Below are 21535 nucleotides of genomic sequence, written 5' to 3' on the forward strand. Positions count from 1 at the left end.
AGGTAGAGTATATATAGACTATTAAAGCTTCAGGTTTGATCTCGACCAACTCTTCACTGATTTCGGATACAGTCGGTATCTTGCAGTACTTTGCTGCTAGAAACGAAATAATGTGCCTTGCATACCTACATACAGTATATATTAGGAATTCACTTGATGAAGACAAATGAAGTCAAATATACAAAAAAATAACGCTCGAAATAAAAGTTAATATTCTTAAAATAAAGAAATTAAAACTGACTGCTTACAGTAGTTTTCATGATAATAAAGAGATGGATGAATCAGCTCAATCTCAATGCAATCCATGGAATAGAATTGACTTTGGGTGCTATTAAAATCACTTTAAAAACCTAGCTAAACTGGACTTCAGTAGTAAAGACGACCATACGTGATCTTATGGAAGAAGATCCTGTTGCACCAAACTTTTCTTTCCGAACGATTCTGAGAAGGAAAGCAAAAACCTAGAATGATAAATTTTCATAGACCTGTAAACAATACCGTTGAAATTGTTAGAAACCGATGCTTGTGAGCTATGTAGGAAGGAACACAATTTTTCACATCATAGGATTAACAGAAACAGAATAGTCGCACGCCGATCTACAAAATAATAAGACTTTTATGGATATAGCTGAAGTGTAAGAAATCTTTATACTATACTATAGAAATGGCATGATTCTGTAGTTCTAAAATGGATACAGTATTGTGGACAACTAATATTTGACCACATATAACTATAGTATTAGTAATAATGTATTTGAGAATAGTAGCCACATGGAAGGAATTTTTCTTGTTCTGGTTACAAGCATAACAATTTCTGAACTTTTGGTATAGGACAATATCTTGAAAACCGTACCGATGGCTGAAACTGTTTTCCCTTCTATATTGTTGACGTGCAAGGTCCAATAAACGCACCGTATAACGTAAAAAAATCTGATTTTGGAATATAATTAAAAATCATTATCGAGCTGAACTTAACGAGACTAATTTCTAACACAAACACTAAAGAGAACATCAGAACCAATGCATTGTCTTGGAACGCTAAAAGTCTTCAAACCAATCAGTTTTTTGCCAATTAATACCTTGCCATTTAGTATCTTTATAATTATAATTAACAATAGTAATGTACCTATGTATTGATGCTCCTAGTCGGTTTGTAGCGTACAATCTATGGTTTCATATATAATTATAAGATCATAAAAACTTATCTAAAAATAAGTTTGGAAGCTGGTCATAAAGTAAGAGATGCCAACATAAAAGGGATACTTCCGGATCTAATGTGAAAGCTGTTCTGAGTGAAACTATTTCTCTTCGAAGAGGCAGTGTTATAGTTCGTATAGTATGTATAAGTAAAATAGGGAGTCGTTCACACCATTCCGACAATGGTCGGTTTGTCTTCACCGAAAAAAAAAATCAAATTATATTCAATTTTGAATACAAAATGCTTGTGTTAAATCTTTGTTAAATAATAAAATTGTTATTTAAATTTAATAATGGTAAATATCATATACTTAGCTTAACTGTATTTTTAGTTGAATTTAATTAGACACTAAACAAATCTCAAGCCATTATTGGTACTATAATTAATGAATACAAACAAAGTATCTCAAACGTCAAATATTTGTTGAAAATCGACCACACATGCAATTTGTGTGTAAATCATGTAAAACTTTCCTGTTGACAATGAGATCAGTTCGCTGGTAATATATCAAAAGACTGCATTGAATTGAGCTTACTTAACCAAATGGGCAGCAAATGTCTCAGTGGAACTTATCACATCATACGTGTGCCTGGTGCTTACTACTGCAGTTCTGGGCGATTAAGAATTACTTGTATTTTATGTAATCATGCCACAAAGAATTTCTTGCTAGGGTTGCATAATCCATAACTGCATGTGCATAGAGCAGGGTGTGTAGCAAATACCGCGCTGAGTTGCCCACCATTTCTGACAATAACAGTTCTCATTAAATTGATTACGTTGCCGCATGCGAAGTGAACTGTTTCGCTATTGAAAGCAAAAAATTTGTTAAATAATACAAACCAAACCAAACCAAGCCAAACAGATTCATTAAGAGCTACGGCTGAAGAGATCTGAAGTGGCAGAAGTGGTGATTTAATAAGCCAAGCCAACTAAATCGGTTCAGCAGAATCGATTGAGAGCGTTATAAATATTATTTGAATTTATATTTTTAATTCTTGCGGTTGGCACTTAATTTACTTACTTAGCTGATATGTGAGCTGCATAAATTATAGACTTCTTTCTGTATGCAAATCAAACTCAGAGCGGCGACTACTGTGGGCTCAGATTTGTAGCCAAAATTTCATTTGTTTTGTTTTCAGTTTTCAGTTTTAAATTTTGAATATTTTTGCTTCGGATATGAAGTATTTTCGTACGTGTGAACTAACTTTTTAACCTTAACCTTGTTAAATAATTGTACAGACGTGCATGCTAAGTACAGACCAGGTTTTTGCGAATCATTTTATGGCTGAAATACGTGCCGAAATGAGTCATTTTTGCTTGTGGGATATTTCTGCATATGGACTATTGGATTATTGTTTAGGAATAATTAAAAAAAAAATATTTTCTCTTGCGGTCACAGTTGCATCTTCCAGCATTTAAGCGGCTGACTTATGTGCATTTATGAAGAGATTCACTGGTCACGTAATTTTTATAATTAAGACGTGTGATTTGTACCCTTTTTAATGTATTATATAGCTTTACAGAAAGCCTTTTTGGCACATTTAATTTTTGTATCTCACTTTTCTGACACACAAAAGTTTTATGATTTCTTTTACGTGTCAGTCATTGAAACATTAATCAATTTTGTATGAGATAATCTTTTATTTGTACTTTGAGTTGTTGATTAATGTCGTCATGTTCCCAAAAAATCACACATAAAAGTCAATTTCGTTTTTATTTAGGTACTCGTTTTACATAAATATATTTTTTGAACTTTAATTGTTTCACATACCTATACATATTATCATTGGAGTGATGTAATGTCAAGCAGTTGACATCCTGTTGGGCTGGCTTATCGTGAGATAAACCCAAAAGATCTTTACATTTCGTTTAAAAAATTGTAAATATGTTTTGTGCTTTAAATGTCATAAAAGTTTCTTATGTATTATATATATATATTTTTTTTTTGCTAACTGGGTCAATAACTTTGAAGACGGAAAAAATTTTAACTAATAATACTTAAATTTTTAAACTACAAATAAGAAAATTCCTTAGCGCTACATTATTGTTCGTGCTCATTAAGATATAATATATCTATATATTAATAAAATGTACAGTAAAACTAAAAGTATTTCAAAGTTACATATGCAAGCAACCGTAACTAAGGTTCAGTTGTTAATACGAATATTGCAAAATGTACTTAGACTTCGTGCGCTTGCTTACAGATACGCCAAGTTGTCTACGATATAAAATTAAATTGATTTTAACTTATATTTTTTTTCTCAGAAATTGTTAATATTTCTTAGATTTAATTAATATAGCAAAACAAATCAGCGAATTGTTGAAGATTTAATTATTTCTTTAACATTGTAAGATTAGTTAATAACTTTACATGGTTATCTATGCCTGCATAGCAAGCAACAGAATGGAAACCGTTGCGATCCACAATATCTCTGCTGGCACACTCTAATCTAGAATTATTATATAAATCCAATTCACTTCGATGCTATATCGATTTTCAGTCAGCATGCAGGGCAAATCGTCAGAGGGCACGGTGATATGAAAGTTATAAACTCTTAGCAGAACACGTAATTTTAGTTGTTTTTTTAGTTATAGTTGGAATATCTATTATTGGTAGCTTAGATACATCACACTCGATTATCTTAATATATGAGTCTTAATTTATAAATTTAACAATTAGTCATCAAAAATTGTTTTAGTTCACTTAAGCTTATTATGATTTGCCATATGCTCAACTTTAAAACACTTGCATAGGTCAAGTTTTAATCCGGTTTTCAGCTCATTGTTCTTTACCTTAATCGTCGCTAAGCAATTTTACCGAAATATAATAATAATTATAATAATGGATTTAAGAAATAAGAAGAGTAATTGGATGAATATATCGGATTCAGATAAACACAAACATACTATCATATATGAAAATTCGATTCTTGAAATTCTGTACAATAAATTTCGTTACTTAGTTGAGAAAGACATAGTACTTAGAGAAAGTTCTTAATAGAACTTTACTCTGTACAAATTCTTGTAGAATACAAAACATAAGCACAATAAAAACAAGGCATCCTTTCCTTTTTTCTACCAATGATATTAAAGAAAAATTTCAGTTAAGTTAGGTTGGAGAGGGAGTGTAAAGTTGTAGAAAGTATCACTTTCTTGCGAATGTCTCTATTCCCTCAACCTTGCTTAAGGGAGACAAGTTAAACTAACCATTGTTTCTATAATAACGACATGCGATATCCCTGTTAAATGTTTTGTTATTTCACAAGAAGCTAAAAAGATGTGGAAAATCTATCTTTATAATTGATGCCAGGCCAGTGAAGAAACGATATGCAAGACATTGAAACCGCTTCGTCTGTAGTCCTAACAGATGTGTAGAAAAAGAAAATAGTTTTTACTTTTTTTCACTGCTTCTTCGAATCTTCTGCCGGAATTCATTCTAGTTGAGAACTAGGTAACTTGGATGTAGTTGACATATGGGTATAGGTTTTAATGTAACACAACAATAAAAATGCTCATGAAGGTGTTTCCAATACAATAATATTTCCAATACAATGTAAATTTCACCTCACTTTTTTCTTTTCACGTAACTTTGATCCAATTGATTGCCACTTTATTTGCGAAATTGTATTCCTAGTCCAACTGCCTTAAATCTTTGTTTCATACAGTAAGTGATTTATACATTGTGATTTAATGGCGTTGGTAATAGTAAGCACCGTTGCCTCTTGCTCTAGGTGTCCGTAATGTGATCGACACGGAGAAAATGTTGTATTATTATTATTATTATTTCCATACTTCATTAGGAGCTTAAAAAATCTACAAAAATTTTCAACTGGTTTCTATTTTGTGTTATTGCAATCAGCTCAGCTGAATTGTGCTTCTCCAGATCATTGCTGATCTGCCTCTGCTCCTAGTTCCCTGTGGGTTCCTAGGAAGTGCAGCATGCGCGATATCTTTAAAAGGCTAACAAAGTATATATGTGCCCAATCCAACCATAATTCTATTTTCTTATTTCGCTGTTTAAGTTTGTTTGGTGCGTTATTCTCCGTAATTCTTCATTTAAAATTAAAAATATATTTATCACTTTTACTCTGAAACTTCCTTTGTTTAAACTATAGTCTTAGCGAAACTAAAGATGGGATGATCACCTTTTTTTCGGGTTGAAATCGTAAATCTTTCTCACAATTCTTTGGAAGAATTGAAGTCTCATTACGAGCTTTCAGTGCATAAGTCAGTTGCTTCTTTTTGCAACATGAACTGCCATTATACATTATCTAAGAAAATGGTAAATTAAAATTTTACTTAAATTTTTGAAAAATTTGCATAAACCTTGTGAGCTATTGAATCAAGAAGACAAACTCTTCTTACTAAGAAGAAGAAAACAATAAGAAATCCTTCAGAGTTCAAGTTGCAAATATTCACAAGAAATCATTTTAATATCAAACAAATAAACCTGTAAATTGGTCTTACGCGTGACCAATCAATCATTGAAGTCTTATTCGAATTGATTTTATTTGAATTTCATTTGAGTTTTTTGTGGATTTTTTGCGAATCAATCTTAAAGATATTTTAATTTAAAACGAATATCGCATATTTAAAGCAACTAATGGCGAGGCACGCACTCCGCTCGAACTCAAATTAAGAGTTTTAACACATTTTATGCCTTACAAATGATATCATAATTTATGCTTAAAAACTGTTAAAATAAAATATTAATAAATAATTTTGAAAATCATGCAAAAAATTAAAAAAATTTCAATTCAAATATTAAATCTTCGTTTTTACAATAGGTTTTTTACCAGAGACCTAAAATGCCTTTGGGCACATTTCGTAAAGTAAAAATTATAGCAAAAATTTGTGATTAATGATTTTTTTACAGTTTTAGGTTTTTGTTTTTTGTTTTTTACAATTTCATTACGTGTTTTTTACAATTTTTTTACTTTTTAAGTAGTTAATAGATCTTCTTTTATTACTCGTATTTCAGAGCTCAGCTGTTATTTGTGTACTTTCAAAAGACTCAACTTTTTGAAAGTCGCAGTGGCGGATGCTCATAGGTGTTGCTCCTATGATTTTTGTGGGTATTAAATTTGCAATTATTCCATAGGTGCAATGTGTTCGCCAAATTGAGCTTGGCTTACAATCGGTTTCGATTTCAAAAGATAATTACACAGTCTTTGAAATGCGATAAATCTACCAAAAAATTGTCTTAATTTAGTTTAAAGGTGAAGTTTAACGTACGCGCATTTGCCAAAAACTACACAAAAAAAAAGTTGGAGCAAATAAAATTCATTGGAAAATAAGTAAAGCAATAGAGTTGGAGTTATAAAATAATAAACTAAATAAATAATTATATGAACAATATACGAGTATGTGCAGATTGTTTTGTTTTGGTTTTGGTTTGGTTTTGTTTGGCTTTTTGGCATTCACGAAACCGTGAAAGGCACCTTTACAAATCTAGAAAATAATTTGAATACATTACTTCATTAAAAATGTACCAATCCTTTTTTGTGTTTTCGCTAATTTGGCAACAATCGCTACACAGCAAATGCATAAATTACATAAAAACTACAGCAAATAAAATATTAAATAAAAAAAAAGTTAGTTAATAAAAATCATAATTTGCAATTTTATTAAATCATTAAAAATTAATCAAAATCAAAATCAAAATCAAGAGCTGCGATTTCATTTTAAGTTGGCGGAAACTATGAGCCAGTTCAGACTTTTGGATCATAGGCTCAACTTTCAGTTAATTAAAACTATAATTTGATCGATAATGACCGAGTTTCATATCGTCTGTTATCGTTTAGAGGCTAATCAAGACGGTTAACTATAATAGTATCTATTTAAGACAGGAAACACGTATTTGCTCTTGTTATATAAACATAAATTTTAATCTACTTGATGGATGAATGTAAAACTGAGTGGTAATTACAAAGAAAAAAAGAGCAAATTGAATATAGTTTTTGGAATATGAATTGAAAAGTAGTTTTAACGGTCAAAAGCAAAAATTTGAGGAAAAACGTGTCAAGAAAATTTAGACAGCAAAAACAATGCTAAGTACAGGAAACTGATATATAACCAAATAATAAGTCCGTCACTTCTGTATGGACACGTAGCGTCCAAAGCAAAGCTTCAAACACTACTATTCGCTAGCTAGAAATTGCAGATAGTCAGGATATGAGAAGACTTTTCAAAGGGACATGGTACATTAGAATAATTGAAATCCTCAGGGACCTAAAGATTGATCTGATCAAAAAATACATAAAGGATAGAGCTCTGATATTTTTCACGAAAACTGACAAATTTACCAACACCGCGTCATCAAATCTCAGAATGGTTACAGGCTTCTCGGGTAGGTATGCAGATCTGAGGTCAATTATTGCTTAGTCTGATGAAGTGATAAACAATAATCCAGTCAAGGCGTAAAGAGGGGTTTTAAAAATACCTCGAGTTCAGAAAGAGTAAAAGTGCACAAGTACACAAACTCAAATAGCTTCAATATAATAAAAATATAGAATATATACTAGACATATACTAGAAACATAAAATGCAATATAAAAATGGTTCATCTACTTTGTGGTTCCAAAAGTCTATTTAAAGAAAAAATCATTGTAATTGAGATTTTGATCAAATTTTTACCATAAGGTAGGAAATGCAACGCCATTTAAATACACGAGTACTTCATGGGATATTTTACAAAACTGAATTATTTTAAGGTCTTTTACGTAAAATTATTGCCATATAGCTGGATGTTTAATAATGAAACAACGATATTTTCAGGTGTATTTGTATAAATACGATCGTTCCCATAACTTGACAAACAACGTTCAGTTGTGACAAACTTAAGATCCATTTGCAATAGCAGGATGGAAAACTTCATGTATAAGAAATTTCTGGTGCAATAAGGTTAGGTTAGGTTTCGTATGGTTATACTTTCACACTTAGATTAAACAACTGCTACCCATTGGATACTACTACTACCCCTTACAGTTATCAGGCGGAAGCAAGCTACACTCAACAATATTTTCAAAACACTTCTGCTACGAGAAAAGGCTTAAAATCAAATTTTTTTTAAAGTAAAATTATTAACAACTAACTAAATTTTGAAGAATTAGAAATTCTTCATGACATTCTACTTAAAAAGAATTTTATATATTTAAACATAATTCGAAATTTACTAAATATATCTCTCAAAGTATCTGTAAGGCAGACATACATTAAGACCGAAAAGTTTTCGGAAATTCTCATTTAAAATTCGCGCGCTGTATATTTTTCGATATTTTAAGTTTATGTAGTTTGGCAGCAATTAAGGACAATTAATATGCCAAAAATGAGCGCGATCTGTCAGACAGTTCGTTTACGGCAGCTGTTGAAACCAGTTCACCTCAGTAGTGCGTTGCGAAAAAAACAATGGAAAAAAATATTGGACAAAGAGTTTGCATCAAATTTTGTGTTTCGAACGAAATTTCGTGTGCAGAATCGTTGCGAATGCTACAAAAGGCTTATGGGGAATCAGTTTTATCGAAAACTCAAGTTTATGAGTGGTACAAAGCCTTTCAGGACGGTCGTACGACCGTCGAAGACATTTCGCAACGCACTACTGAGGGGAACTGGTTTCAACAGCTGCCGTAAACGAACTGTCTGACAGATCGCGCTCATTTTTGGCATAGTAATTAAGGACAGTGCTGCCAAACTACATAAACTTAAAATATCGAAAAATATACAGCGCGCGAATTTTAAATGAGAATTTCCGAAAACTTTTCAGTCTTAATGTACAAGCTCTCTAATGTGGCTTATTTCACCAAACTTTGAACTTATAGGCGTTGCAAATATATTAAATTCAATCAAATAAGTATAATTTTATATTTACTATGTCTGCAATAGCAATTTCTCAATAATTTCTTTTTATATTAATATAAGAAAAAAAATTATTTTAGTGCTGTTAAGAAGCTGTATAGAGCCGTTAAAATGGCTCTAAACGCGTTATTGTTTTTCATAACTTTCATTATTTTCCGCTAAACCCAACTTCATTTCTATATTGAATATCACATTCTGTGCAAAACATCACATAGCGACATATTAAAATTAAGAACGGAATTTGTGGATATAGTTAGCCTAACAAAAAAGCTGAACGATTTTGAGATAATCAACTTACTTGTTTCGTTTTTTCTATGTTTTGTCCATTAACAGATAAAAAATTTGGGCATTCAAGGAGATTGTATTAGGTAGAGGCGTAGACGCAATAATAAACATCTTTAAAATAATTGATATCGATGTGTACCTATTTACCTTTGTGTGGAGGTACTTTACGTTCTGATGGCACGCCATCTCTGTGATCAATACATTATTTGATGTTGTATCTATAAGTTGTGCAGTCCGATGATTAGTACTGCTAATATCCCGCTTCTTTTAACTCATCTATTTCTATTTTTAACACTAGTCTTTCCCGATCATTTTCTTGAAGAGGTTCACACCGATCTTTCTTTGTTTGCATTCTACAATAGTGGCAAACACAATTCTGGATATGCTGGTCTCTAGATTTCAGTATGTCCTGAATATATGTAGATATAAATATCGGTCCCTAAAGTTAGAAACCTCGGTAAGCTACATTAGAAAAAGACGTAGCGTAGTAGAAAAAATTACTCAAAATATAAAATTTTGAATTTATTTATCGATCTATTATTTTATAATGGTTTTTATATTTTTTTTAATCCGACTATAGGTGACTTTTTGTTAAATAATTCAATGTTTGTTTAATATTTTTTATTATATCTATTCTATATTTCGACTCGGTCATCATCAGTACCGAGTGATACATCATAAGTATCGCGATCTAACATAAATTAATATTATTGAAACTATATCTATGTCACCCTCTTTATTCCATTGTCTACCTATATGAAGTAGTAAGTATTGGAGAGTGATTCTTAGAAATGCCGAATCTGTGTCTTTATGAGAGCGTTAAGATAAATAATTTTTTAACTTTAAAGATCAATTTTAGCATATTTGAGCATTTATTTTAATTCTGAAATATATTAATTCTAAATGGTATAGGAAACCATTTTATGGTGATTTTTTTTATATTAATTATTAACTAATTAAAAACCTATCCATATTTATATATAAAAAAAATCAATTAACTTTATTTACTCACTACATTTGATTAAGATCAATAATAATAATTTAGTTTAAAGTGAGCTATTACTGATTGGAATAATTAAAACTACATGAATTTTAATAAGCTAATAAAAATTAATAATTTCTATAAAAACTCTAATCACCTAATGAATTCATATATGCAGAAACAGTAATTTGATATTCCTGATATCTTTTATTTTAATCAGAAATAAAATTTATGAATATGTATCAGTGACAAATGAGTGCAGCATTGCATAAATTCAAAATCGTAGGTCTTGAGACCGCTATAAAAACCAGATTAATTAAAACTTAATAATAATAAATAAAATAAATGAATAAAAAGAAATGTTTGTTGATTTGTGATTTCAGATTTTATTGAATTTTTTCTTTCTCTTTCTGTTTTTTAAACCAAAATATTGCTAAAAATTTAAATACAAAAGCGTTGGCTGGAGATCAGTTTTTTAAATTTCCCCATTAAATTAAATACGCACACACAAATTAGGTTATGTAGTATTGAGTTTCCTTATTTAAAATTAAATTATTAATTAAAAATTTTAAATTTTCATTGAAATTTTAAAAGCGACTTCGGCTACTGTTCAGCTACCGGCAGTGGCAGGCGTTGCAAGTTTATGGAATTTTTTCGGAGTGAATTATATTTGTTATGTAAAAATTTCCAAAACTTAAATCATTAATTTGTGAATATATTTTTTGTTTTGGTGAATATAAAATTTAATTAATAGTTTCACTGCTTTCGATTAATTATGAACGAATTTCATGCCGTGAGTGCATTTCTTGACCGCTTTCGAGTGGTCCATTGCGTTACACGCTGCACCACAGGGTATTTTGCATATTTCATGACTGTGGCGTTTTGTAATCATTGCGTAGATAAAAAGGCACATATTTTAAAAACAAATAAATTTATACACAAATAAATAGGCATAAACTTTTCTGTTTTTGTATGCTAATGTGATTGACAGCCGCAACAATTACCACGTTAAAGTCAATAGCGCACAGCCAGTCCATACATCAAACGTTTCGAAGTGATTGGCAACACATCACAGCAAATCACAGCAAATCACATTTGTCATGAGGCAATGAAGGAGAGAGGCCCTATGATTTCTAAATCATTTTAGGTGCTTTTGAAATCACAGATTTTCATTTTTTTATGCAATTCGTGATGAATTTTATATAAGTTGAAGCTTTAATCAAGAGGTAATTGAATTATTTCAATATACAATACTAAATCATTAATTTCCATTACCAATTGCCACGGAATATAACATAGTATTTAATAAATATGTAACTGTGTAATTTTTTTTATTGTAAAAAGTTTAATTGAAAACAAAATACTTAAATCTTCAATCGGGATTTTATTAATTTTTACTTTTTCTTTAGGAAATTTCATTTTCAACAAAAATAATATATGAATAAAATATTTATATATAGATTTGTATATTTATATAAATATTATACAATCGGGAAGTATCATACTGATTTCGATAAAACTTTTATAGGCTGTATGAAAGAGGAACATGAGCTAGGGTGGAGAGGGATGGTTAAATTTGGAGAAATAGGAATCTGATTTCAATACTAACACACAACTATCTGCGTATATAAACCGCAATTAATGTGGTTAAATAAATAAAATAAAAATGCCATTAATAGCGATATACTTATAGATAGACATAAGGGAGTATAAAATAGACGAATTAATTTAAAGCTCCTGATATGAAATATAAGGGAGTATGAAAGTGATGAATTGATGAACAACCAAATTAACGTTTAGAAATTTAGTAAATTTGAGCAGCAACAAACGAAGCAAGTAAAATACAAAGAGAACTTGGTGAACCTATCGAAGCTAGTAATTTTTAGCAAGACATATGCCTTTCAAATAGGTTGTTAAATTAAGATTTATTTTAACATTAACATTAAGGGACGTAATTTAACATTTATGTTGGTATTCACAAATTTTAAATAATTTTATTTTTTTTTACTGTTCACTCTTTCGTTTGAGTATTTAGAATAATTAAAATTCTTAAATATATGTATAATAAATAAAAGTTATAAAAAAATAGTGGAAATAATAAATTATGTATGTATTGATTTCATCACCTATTCAACAGCATCAAAGCATGAGTAAAATTTCAATCCACTAAATGCAGTAAACTTGTCGAAAAGTGTTATAAAAACTAAATTTAATCTTCACTATTATTCGAATGTGGCAGATAAAAGTGACATAAAACATACAGAAATTGTATCAAAGCATGAGTAAAATTTCAATGCACTAAATGCAGAAAACTTAGCGAAAACTGTTATAAAAACTAAATTTAATCATCACTATTATTCAAGTGTGGCATGGGATATAAAAATATTATTTATCAGGTAAAAGTGACATAAAACAAACAGAAACTGTATCAAAGCATGAGTAATATTTCAACCAACTAAATGCAGTAAAGTGTGCGAGAACTGTTATAAAAACTAAATTTAATCTCCACTATTTCTTGAGTATGGTATGTGTCATTAAAATATTATTTATCAGATAAAAGTGATAATAAAACATACAGTAACTGTATATATTATTGATTCCCACGACAAAAAGAATGCTTTAGCAATATAGGTACGTCTCCATTACTCACACGTAAAACTACACCACTACAAAAGAAATCAACTATTATTTGTTGCAGTGTACCAAAGTAGACTAATTAGCTAAATAAGTAAATAAAAGCAATAAATTGTAAAATATGAAACCTTCATACAAATACTTATGTAAATAATGTAAATATGATGTGATTCGCAAATATGACACTCATTTGTAACTAAAAAAACAACAACAAAAAGAAATATTGCAACATCTCACGAAAAGCTTGAGAGTCTCATCTCAAGCAGCTCAGCATTATTTTCACATAATTTCCAATTGACAATAAACACCTTAATGAAGCCAATTGAGTGCATGAGACATGCTCGACCTGTTAACGCAATCGAACTTCAAACGAATTGTGTGTGCTTGTGTGTGCTTGTGTGTGGCTGTTACATAGTAGCCTACTGTGCGCAGTAGTACTTGTTGTTTTTGTTTTTATCATGTTTTGTTGCTGCTTCACAGCATAATTAAGCTCAGTGAACATTTGGGTTGCGTGTAATGCGCATTTGTTGTAATTATGTATAACGCCCCCAATTTTTAGTTGTTTTTTTATTTTTTTCTGGTTTATACAATATAAGCAATATTAAAAAAAAACAATGCTTATGATATAAAAAACAAATCTGCAAATAAAATAATATAACATAAAACCAAAGGCGTAAAACAATTGAAAGAAGACAAAACAAAATTAGAAAAAAGTTAAAAATATTAATGAAAATTTTTGCACAAAGCCAACGCCGCCGGAGTGCCGTAGGGCGTGTGAAAGTTGCGCAGGCGTATACTTTTTTCTTTGTTATTACATTTATTACGGTTTTTCATTTAGTTTAATTTTTTTTGTGTTTTTTTTTTGTGGTATTTAACATCTGACAGCTCCTTTACGCCACCAAATTTGTAGTTGAAATTAAAAAAGCCGCAAAAAAAAAAGTTCAAATGCAGTGAAGAACAATTGCTTCACTTGTCTGCGCAAAAACAATGAAATTATAATTTTTTATTGTCTTTTTTTGTTTTTTCTTTTTTTATTTAATAAAAAAAAAATGCTTTTAAAGAGCAGAATTTGCATGGTCGTCTGTCAGTTTTTATATTAATTTTACTGTAAAACGGTTTTTCTTAAATTTTGAGAAAAATTATTTAAACAGTTTTTTTTATACTTTTTTCTGCTTTAAGTTATTAACAAAAGGCGAACAAAGTTTTTTACACAAAGGCGCTTGACTGCAATTAACTTTTTGAACTTTTGTTCAAACAAATATTGCCGCTGGGTCTGATATTGAATTCAGTTATTTATTATAACAGTTTGGCCATCGAAGAAGTGATTTCTGCTTAAATTTGGGTTAAACGCTTCAACCTATAATTATATCTGCCCTTTGTCGATGGGGTCATGCAGAAGCCAGAGCATATTTTTGACTGAAACAATACAATATCAAAATAATATTACTTGAAGGGTTCGAAGAAGCTTTGATTGGGGCGCTTTCTTAAGTAAATTGAGAAAACTCAATAATGTTGTATAATGTATATTAAAAAGAAATCCATTGATAATTAAGCTTATTCCATGATTTTTTTATTAATGATTTTATGGATTTTAACTAACAAAGGTTTCCTACAAAAATATTCAAGAACGCCACTTATATGTATTTATTTGACAATTATTGTTGCGAGGGCATTGCCATACCTGTTGTTGAGTTCAAAAGCATAAAGGAACAAGAAGCAATAAGGTAAATGCAAAACTTGTAAAAAAAATATAATAAATTTACAATAACAGCGATGTTGTCTTGTTTGTTCGCGTGCTAGAATTTAATTTACGTGAAAATATTAAATATTTAGTAAGCTGCCTTATATTTAAGGTTCTCAATCTTAAATTGTAGGTGTGAATTGATAATTTCATAATATCTGAAATATTTAGTAACTGCTATCATAAGTCTTGTCTTATATTAGCATGTTGTTATTGATTTCTTGACCATAAGAATTCATGCTGTATCATGAATGAAATTTCTGAATAGATATTAGACAATAAGAATTATACTTATACAGCTTTAACTAAGTTGTATAACTTTTATACAGTCATGCAAAAGAAAACTATTATAAATTTTTATTTATTGTGACTTTAACTACTGTTAATATTTAATGTCTCTATAGATATTTTATGGCTTTTATCATTTTTATGCGCAATTTGAAATGATGCTATAAATGCTACACTATGGTTATCAAACTACGTAACCTATAAAATAAACCAATTACTTAATCAGGTTTCAAATGGTAGAATCAATCCAATAAAATAGACGAGGTCTATGATGTACTTATATCAGATAATCGAAGAAATTGGTTTGTATGACTATAGTTATACGAGCCCAAACCTCAGCTGATGTAACATTGTGTTCATTGTAGGAACATTGCAAGGGGTTGTAAGGACATCACATCATACAAGGAAAAATGAAACGCATTGGTTATGGTATATAAAAATCTTTAAATAATTTTATTTTTTTTTTACTGCATTTTTGGTGCACTAAGCCAAATTAACAAATTAACATAAATATATTCCTTTTAAGAAATGAGCACAAAAGCACTAAATACAATAAAGAAGAGTACTGCAACTAGCACAATGAATAATAAGTATCTATATACTACTTAGAATAGCTTTTCTAATTGCTACTAATAGTGTTTTCCTTATCTGTACACTGTATTTAATACCATTATGTGCTATTTAATATTTAGTATTTTTGAGATGGCAATATTGAAGTTAAGAGCTTCATTTGTACTTTCAAATTAATATTTATTTAAGTTTATTTCATATTACTTGATTTTTATGTATTTTTAGGTCTCTCTATTACTGAAAACTTTTCAGTTTCAAATTACATATTTCAAAATACAATAAGTAAGTTCAGATATTAAACAAATTTTCTCATTGTTGGCAAAAATTTTCTGCAAAATCTAACATAGAAGAAATAAAACTTAATGAAGTTTCACAGTAACCAAGCCATAAACAGCAGAGTTCACTAAGTCAAACCGTGTAAAACTTAACTGAAACAAAAGTAGATATACCTAAGACCGCATGACATAATAACACAGAGGTACCATGATGAGCGCAGTACCTACAACATGATTACGTGAAGATACATACCAAAAAATGTGCTGGTAGTTTAACATGAGCAAACAAGATTTAAAAGTTTATTGACTTTACTTTCTTAAAGCACAACAGAAAAGAGTTTTATATAAACAATTTTTAATTCACAGAGCATAAGTATCCATTGAAATTGTTGAAGATGTTAGGTAATTTATTCCTAAATGAAGCTGCTAAAGAAAGAGTGTAGAAATACTCATAAATTATGCAATATGCAAAGTGAGCAAAGTATCTGCAGTTGGGCGGATAACGTCATTCAACTGTTGACAAAATGCCACCAACATGCAAACTAGACTGAAAGGCAGGTCTTCCGAAGTTGCATTAAATGCATTGAAATGCAACAACAAATTTCAATTATCTGTGAGCTGAGTGAGATACATTCACTGTTAAAAAAATTAAATTACTTAATGATACTATCACTGCTCATTAAACCCTTGTAAGGCTAGTCATTCGGAAAAGATACAAAGTGATGTGAACGGCTAATAAAAGCGCTAAATTCCTCAACTGCAAGTGTTAGCCACATTTCAAGTCGTTTGCCGCTTGATTGACGCTTTAATGATGCTAATTATCCGATCAGAAAAAAATCTTTTTAAATTTATTTCTGTCGGGTTCATTTAAATCAATTTATGTGATTTGACACTTCATAAATATAAAAGTCAAGGGAAATATTAAATTTCTTGTAAAAAAACAATAATAAATAAATTTGACTGAAGTGAAGCTCAATTCAGGTTTCCAGTAATCAACGATCGCCAAGGGCCATACTTTCTCCGGATTTTGAGCGAATGTAGCAGTTCACGTCAATTTTTTATTTGTCGAAATAAATTCAAAATTATGTTTACTTTTTATTTTCATGTTAATTATTTTCATTATTATCATTATTTTTATCATTATTATTGTTGTTATCAATTTATTGAGGGTTTAAAAAAGTCTGAGTAAGCCGAAACGAGTTGAAGTGGTTCAATGGCAATCAATTTTTATCGTTCGCTTTTGGCGCTTCAAAGTTTACAGTTTATGCCTTGTTTCAATATAAAATTACGAGTATTAAAATAAAATAAAAACTGCAATCGACAAGTATCTTTCACTTCGATTTATTTATAAATCAGTTAATTTAATATTCACACATTAATTTGCATAATCACTGCCTGGTAGGAAGTAAATTTAACAGCTGATCAAATGTTTGCGATCGTAAATAAATTGTTGAACTGATTTACAAATGTCGAATAAATATTCGAAAATATTATCAAAATATGTATTTCCAATACCATAAATAACAAAAACTTAGTAAATATTATAAAATTTATTTATTACCATTAAACATTATAGTCACGGTAGTCACTTATGGGAGTGAAACCTTTAGATTAATTGATGCCGAAGCAAGCAAACGGGCGGTATTTGAAAGCAGGATTATAAGAAAAATATTTGGAACAGTGCAAGAAAGAAATTCAGAATATCGCATAAGATTTAATGATGAACTTCATCAACTGATGGAAGGTGACACAACAGTCAAGCACATAAAAAAGCAACTGTGAAACTGAATAGGAAGTGCGAATGTCTGAAGGAAGAGCAGCACCCAGAATTTTCGAGAGTGAAGTTAGAACAGCGAGAAGAAAAGAAAGACCGAGAAAGAGATAAAATAACAGTGTTCGACAAGATCTGAGAGATATGAATGTCACCTAGTGGAAGATAAAAAAGAAATTTGAAAATAATGGAAGAATGTCGTAAAACAAGATTATGTCGTACATGGACATAGCTATGGATGACGATGATGCTTAAATATTATAATTCTTGTAACGATATGCAGACAACTGTAAGGAATTTGGCCTCTTCTTGAATTGAACGATATTTTTTAAATTAAAGTTCTCAGTTCTCAGGGTTATGATGAGAATGCTGACAGCTGAGTATCGGTTATGAAAGCAATTTGGAAGATTCAAATTCTACCACATTTGTGAGTAAGATGGAAAAGTGCTTCACATCAGCTCAGCTTTGCTAGCGTACGAGGAACACAGGTTAAATCTTCTAGGGATGTACTTTCTATAAGATCTAAGCTAGCTGCAGGCCAATATCATGAAGAGCATCTTAGCCTTTCAAAAAGGCAGGAAATAATTCTGACCTTCGGGACTTAGACAGCAACATAATGCTGATTCAGTATGTCTAAGTGGCCCACGAATCTTCATGAAAACTTATGCGATAGCAACAAAGATAAAACATTCTAGAAACCGATTTTTAAGAAGTTCTTAGCAAGCTACAAGACCTTCCCTATAAGCACATCTTTAGCTTTATATATGGCACAAAATGATTTTGAATGGTTGGGTGAGTACACAGTAATAGATCACCAAGGCTTAGTACATTATACAATCTCTAAAAAATCATAATCTCTATTACAGTAAAATCATGCAATTAAAGTATTACGTCATGTGATAAGTACGAAAATTATCAGCACTAAGAAAAACTGGAAACCTACATTGTATATTGTAAAACTATTTTTTTTTGCTTAAAATATAATAAACGGATATTGCTAAATCTTCCCTTAGTTGATTGAATTCTTCTCATATAGTGGAGTATATGGAGCAAGCTACGTAAGCTTGCTGTTGTAATTCATATTCAGAAGACTGATTTTGAAATTCGAAATGAAAACCAAGTCTCATTTTTTTGCAACATTTGGTACATCGATCGAAAATTAATTCTGCAATTATTCCTGTATCTTCAAACATAAACTTTTTGATTAAATGAAAGAATTTCGCTGAAACGTCCGCAAAAGGATTTCGCAAGGATTTCTGCATATCAAAGAAAAATTAGTCAAGTGGGTTTTATTGGGATCCCTGCATTTTTATGAAAATAAAACGATGTTGAAAGGACTCCTATATTTCTATGAAAATCTTTAATTCACAAAAAAATAATATATTTTTTGACTGAAGTTACAAAGACTAAAGCTACTAGATAAACATTATAATCCCGTCAACTAATTTTATTCTTGAAGGACCAATAGAAGAGTTACCAAAACTTTCAACTAGTATTTGAAGTATCTAAATTATCTTTTAGTATAAAAGTAATAGCTGTCTCTTAGGTTAATACGAATATTTACGTATGGGATAGTAACTAAATTAAATACCCATGTACTATATATGATGGTGTCATAATATGATATACGATGTTATCCATAATTTCAGTTTAATTAAAAAAAATTTTCTTTTCGTATTTTCTAATAATACAAATGTTATTTAAAAATTTTTCAAAGTCTAACTTACCATTCTTTTTAGCATCCTTTGCTTCAGCAGCAGCAGCATCCTTTTTATCCTGTTTTGGTTTAGCTAAGTTGTTGTCTACTAAGAGTAGACACACTAAGCCTAGCACCAAAAGTTTGGTCGAAAAATTTAATTTATGCAACATTTTACGGTTAAAAGCCAAAGAAAGTTTTTGTAAGTTGAAGTTAATTTCACTTCAGATAACTGCAAATAGCTAGTTTTGTACGCTTCTTTCGAATTTTTGATTTTGGGAAAGAGATACACTTTCAATTTGGCTTAATGACAGCAGCTGTAGACAATCTTAAGCGGTATTAAGACTTAAGTCATCGAAGGCAGCAGAGCAGCAGACCAGCAGACCAGCAGAACACCAAAATTTCATGCGAAGTCAACAAACTAGTGGAAGACCGAAGAAATTTCACTTTCGTTGGCTCGACTTTCGTTGGTTTGTTGATGATTCGAGTTTCGAGTGTGGCGAAGTGGGCACCGTCTCGTTCAGGTTTGAGCTGGGGTCACTGTTACTCTAGGCAGTGTTTGTTTACTTTTTTTATTATTAATTTTTTATGTTTTATGCTTTATGCTTTATGTATTTATTTAATTTTTTATTATAATATTTTCAAGAAAAAGTTGATATTAATTTTTGTTTATCACGTTTCAAGTAGGAAAACAAGTGTTGTTGCCACTGCCACTGGTTCACTTCACTTCACTCAGCACTTGCAATCCATATAATTTCGTAATGTGGTCAGCAAATGTTAAAAAAAACAACACAAAATTCAAAATTGAAACTGAAACACTTTTTGTATATAATTTTTTGCTGCCTTTGGAATTATTAGTGCAGAAAATTTATATTCAATGCAAAAATACAATAGTTTTGAAAAGTAGTAGCAGTTGTTGTTGCTATTGTTGTTGTTGTTGTTGTTGTTGTTAATATTTAATAGTTGTTGCTGATATAGTAAATGTTGCTTTATAATTTAATTTAACTTTTTTATTTTTATTTATTTTATAGTGCTTTGCAAAATCCAGTTAGCACGCTGGTTTATTGTTTTTCTCCTTTATTTATGTTATAAAATTTTTTTGTAAAATTAAAAATTGTTTAACACTGTAAGTTTAATTATTTTTTCCTCTTTATACACGGAACTCTTTTGGCATCCGATACAGCCAACGCCAGCAATTGAACGATAAACACAAATCCTAATAAATTTGCACGCACGCTTCCGCTTTGTAATCACCTTAGCAGATCTCTAATGATAGACCCACAGTTCCCATAAGAAAACAAGTTGCCTGTTGTTAAGCCAATGTCCGTCAATAGCCTTTACTAAATTAGCTTGGTATTGCTATCTCGTATCTCGTAACCAAGTCAAGTGCGTATGAAATCACTTTTTTTTTAGTATAAAAATTTAGTATAAAATTCGGTTTCAAAAGTATCTCAAAACGAAACGCGCAAGACAACGGCGTCCGCAAAACTCAACTCAACGTCTCCAAATGCAAGATAAGCGCTCTGCCCGAACGCTGTAAACGATCTGAGCTCGGTTTCTGCTTGTTAGTAAGTTTTAAGCTCAGTTTGTCGCTCTCAACGGCTTGAGTCTCTGTTTACGTCTGGAGTTCATTTTCTGTTGGAGCGGATGAACTTCAAGTCGAGAGTTTGTTTATTTGGATTTTATGAATGAAAATGAATTCGACGTTTTACTATGCGAGCCAAGAAACCTGTCCAATCAGCTGATGCCAAACCGGTAATCGTAGTAAACAGTTCCAGCGTTTGTTATTAGTCTGACGGCTTTAGTTAATGTTTTGTGAAAGTCTTAGTCGGCACAGTCGGCTTTTTTATTGTTTGGCTTAGCACGTGGCCAGATAAGTCTGAAGAGAGGGAATGTAGTTGCACTGAAATGAGTTTAAGAGACGCTTTGAGATATTAAAAGAGAAATATTTTACTAAGATATTTATTGATTCATATGCAGTTTTAAAATGATTTTTTTTTTTTATTTTTGTATTATAAACAAATTTTTTTAAATTAAATACTGCAATATATATGTATAGATATTATATTTATATATTAAATAAAAATTGTAAAATAATTCGTTGTTTTTTTAATATTTATTTTTAACAAAAACAAGAAATTGACCTATTAGTCTGTGAGAATACTTTAGTTAAAAACTGTTTGGTCAAAAAATAAAAAATATTTAAATACACATAGAAGTATATATAGATTTTATAATATC

At 30.2% G+C, this 21535-nt stretch overlaps 1 protein-coding gene across 1 annotated transcript in view; it reads right to left on the minus strand.

Annotated features, from left to right (window-relative positions):
- LOC119671555 overlaps window positions 1–21198 on the minus strand; it is a 55724-nt gene extending 34526 nt beyond the window's left edge. Inside the window, exon 1 of the mRNA XM_038082249.1 lies at window positions 19326–21198. Within this exon, the coding sequence (XP_037938177.1) occupies window positions 19326–19467 (142 nt within the window). The 5' untranslated portion in view covers window positions 19468–21198. The remainder of the gene's footprint in view (window positions 1–19325) is intronic.
- Between the last annotated feature and the right edge of the window lie 337 nt (window positions 21199–21535).

The sequence above is a fragment of the Teleopsis dalmanni genome, chromosome 1, assembly GCF_002237135.1.
Source record: "Teleopsis dalmanni isolate 2A chromosome 1, ASM223713v2, whole genome shotgun sequence".
In the NCBI taxonomy this organism is placed as follows: Eukaryota; Metazoa; Arthropoda; class Insecta; order Diptera; family Diopsidae; genus Teleopsis; species Teleopsis dalmanni.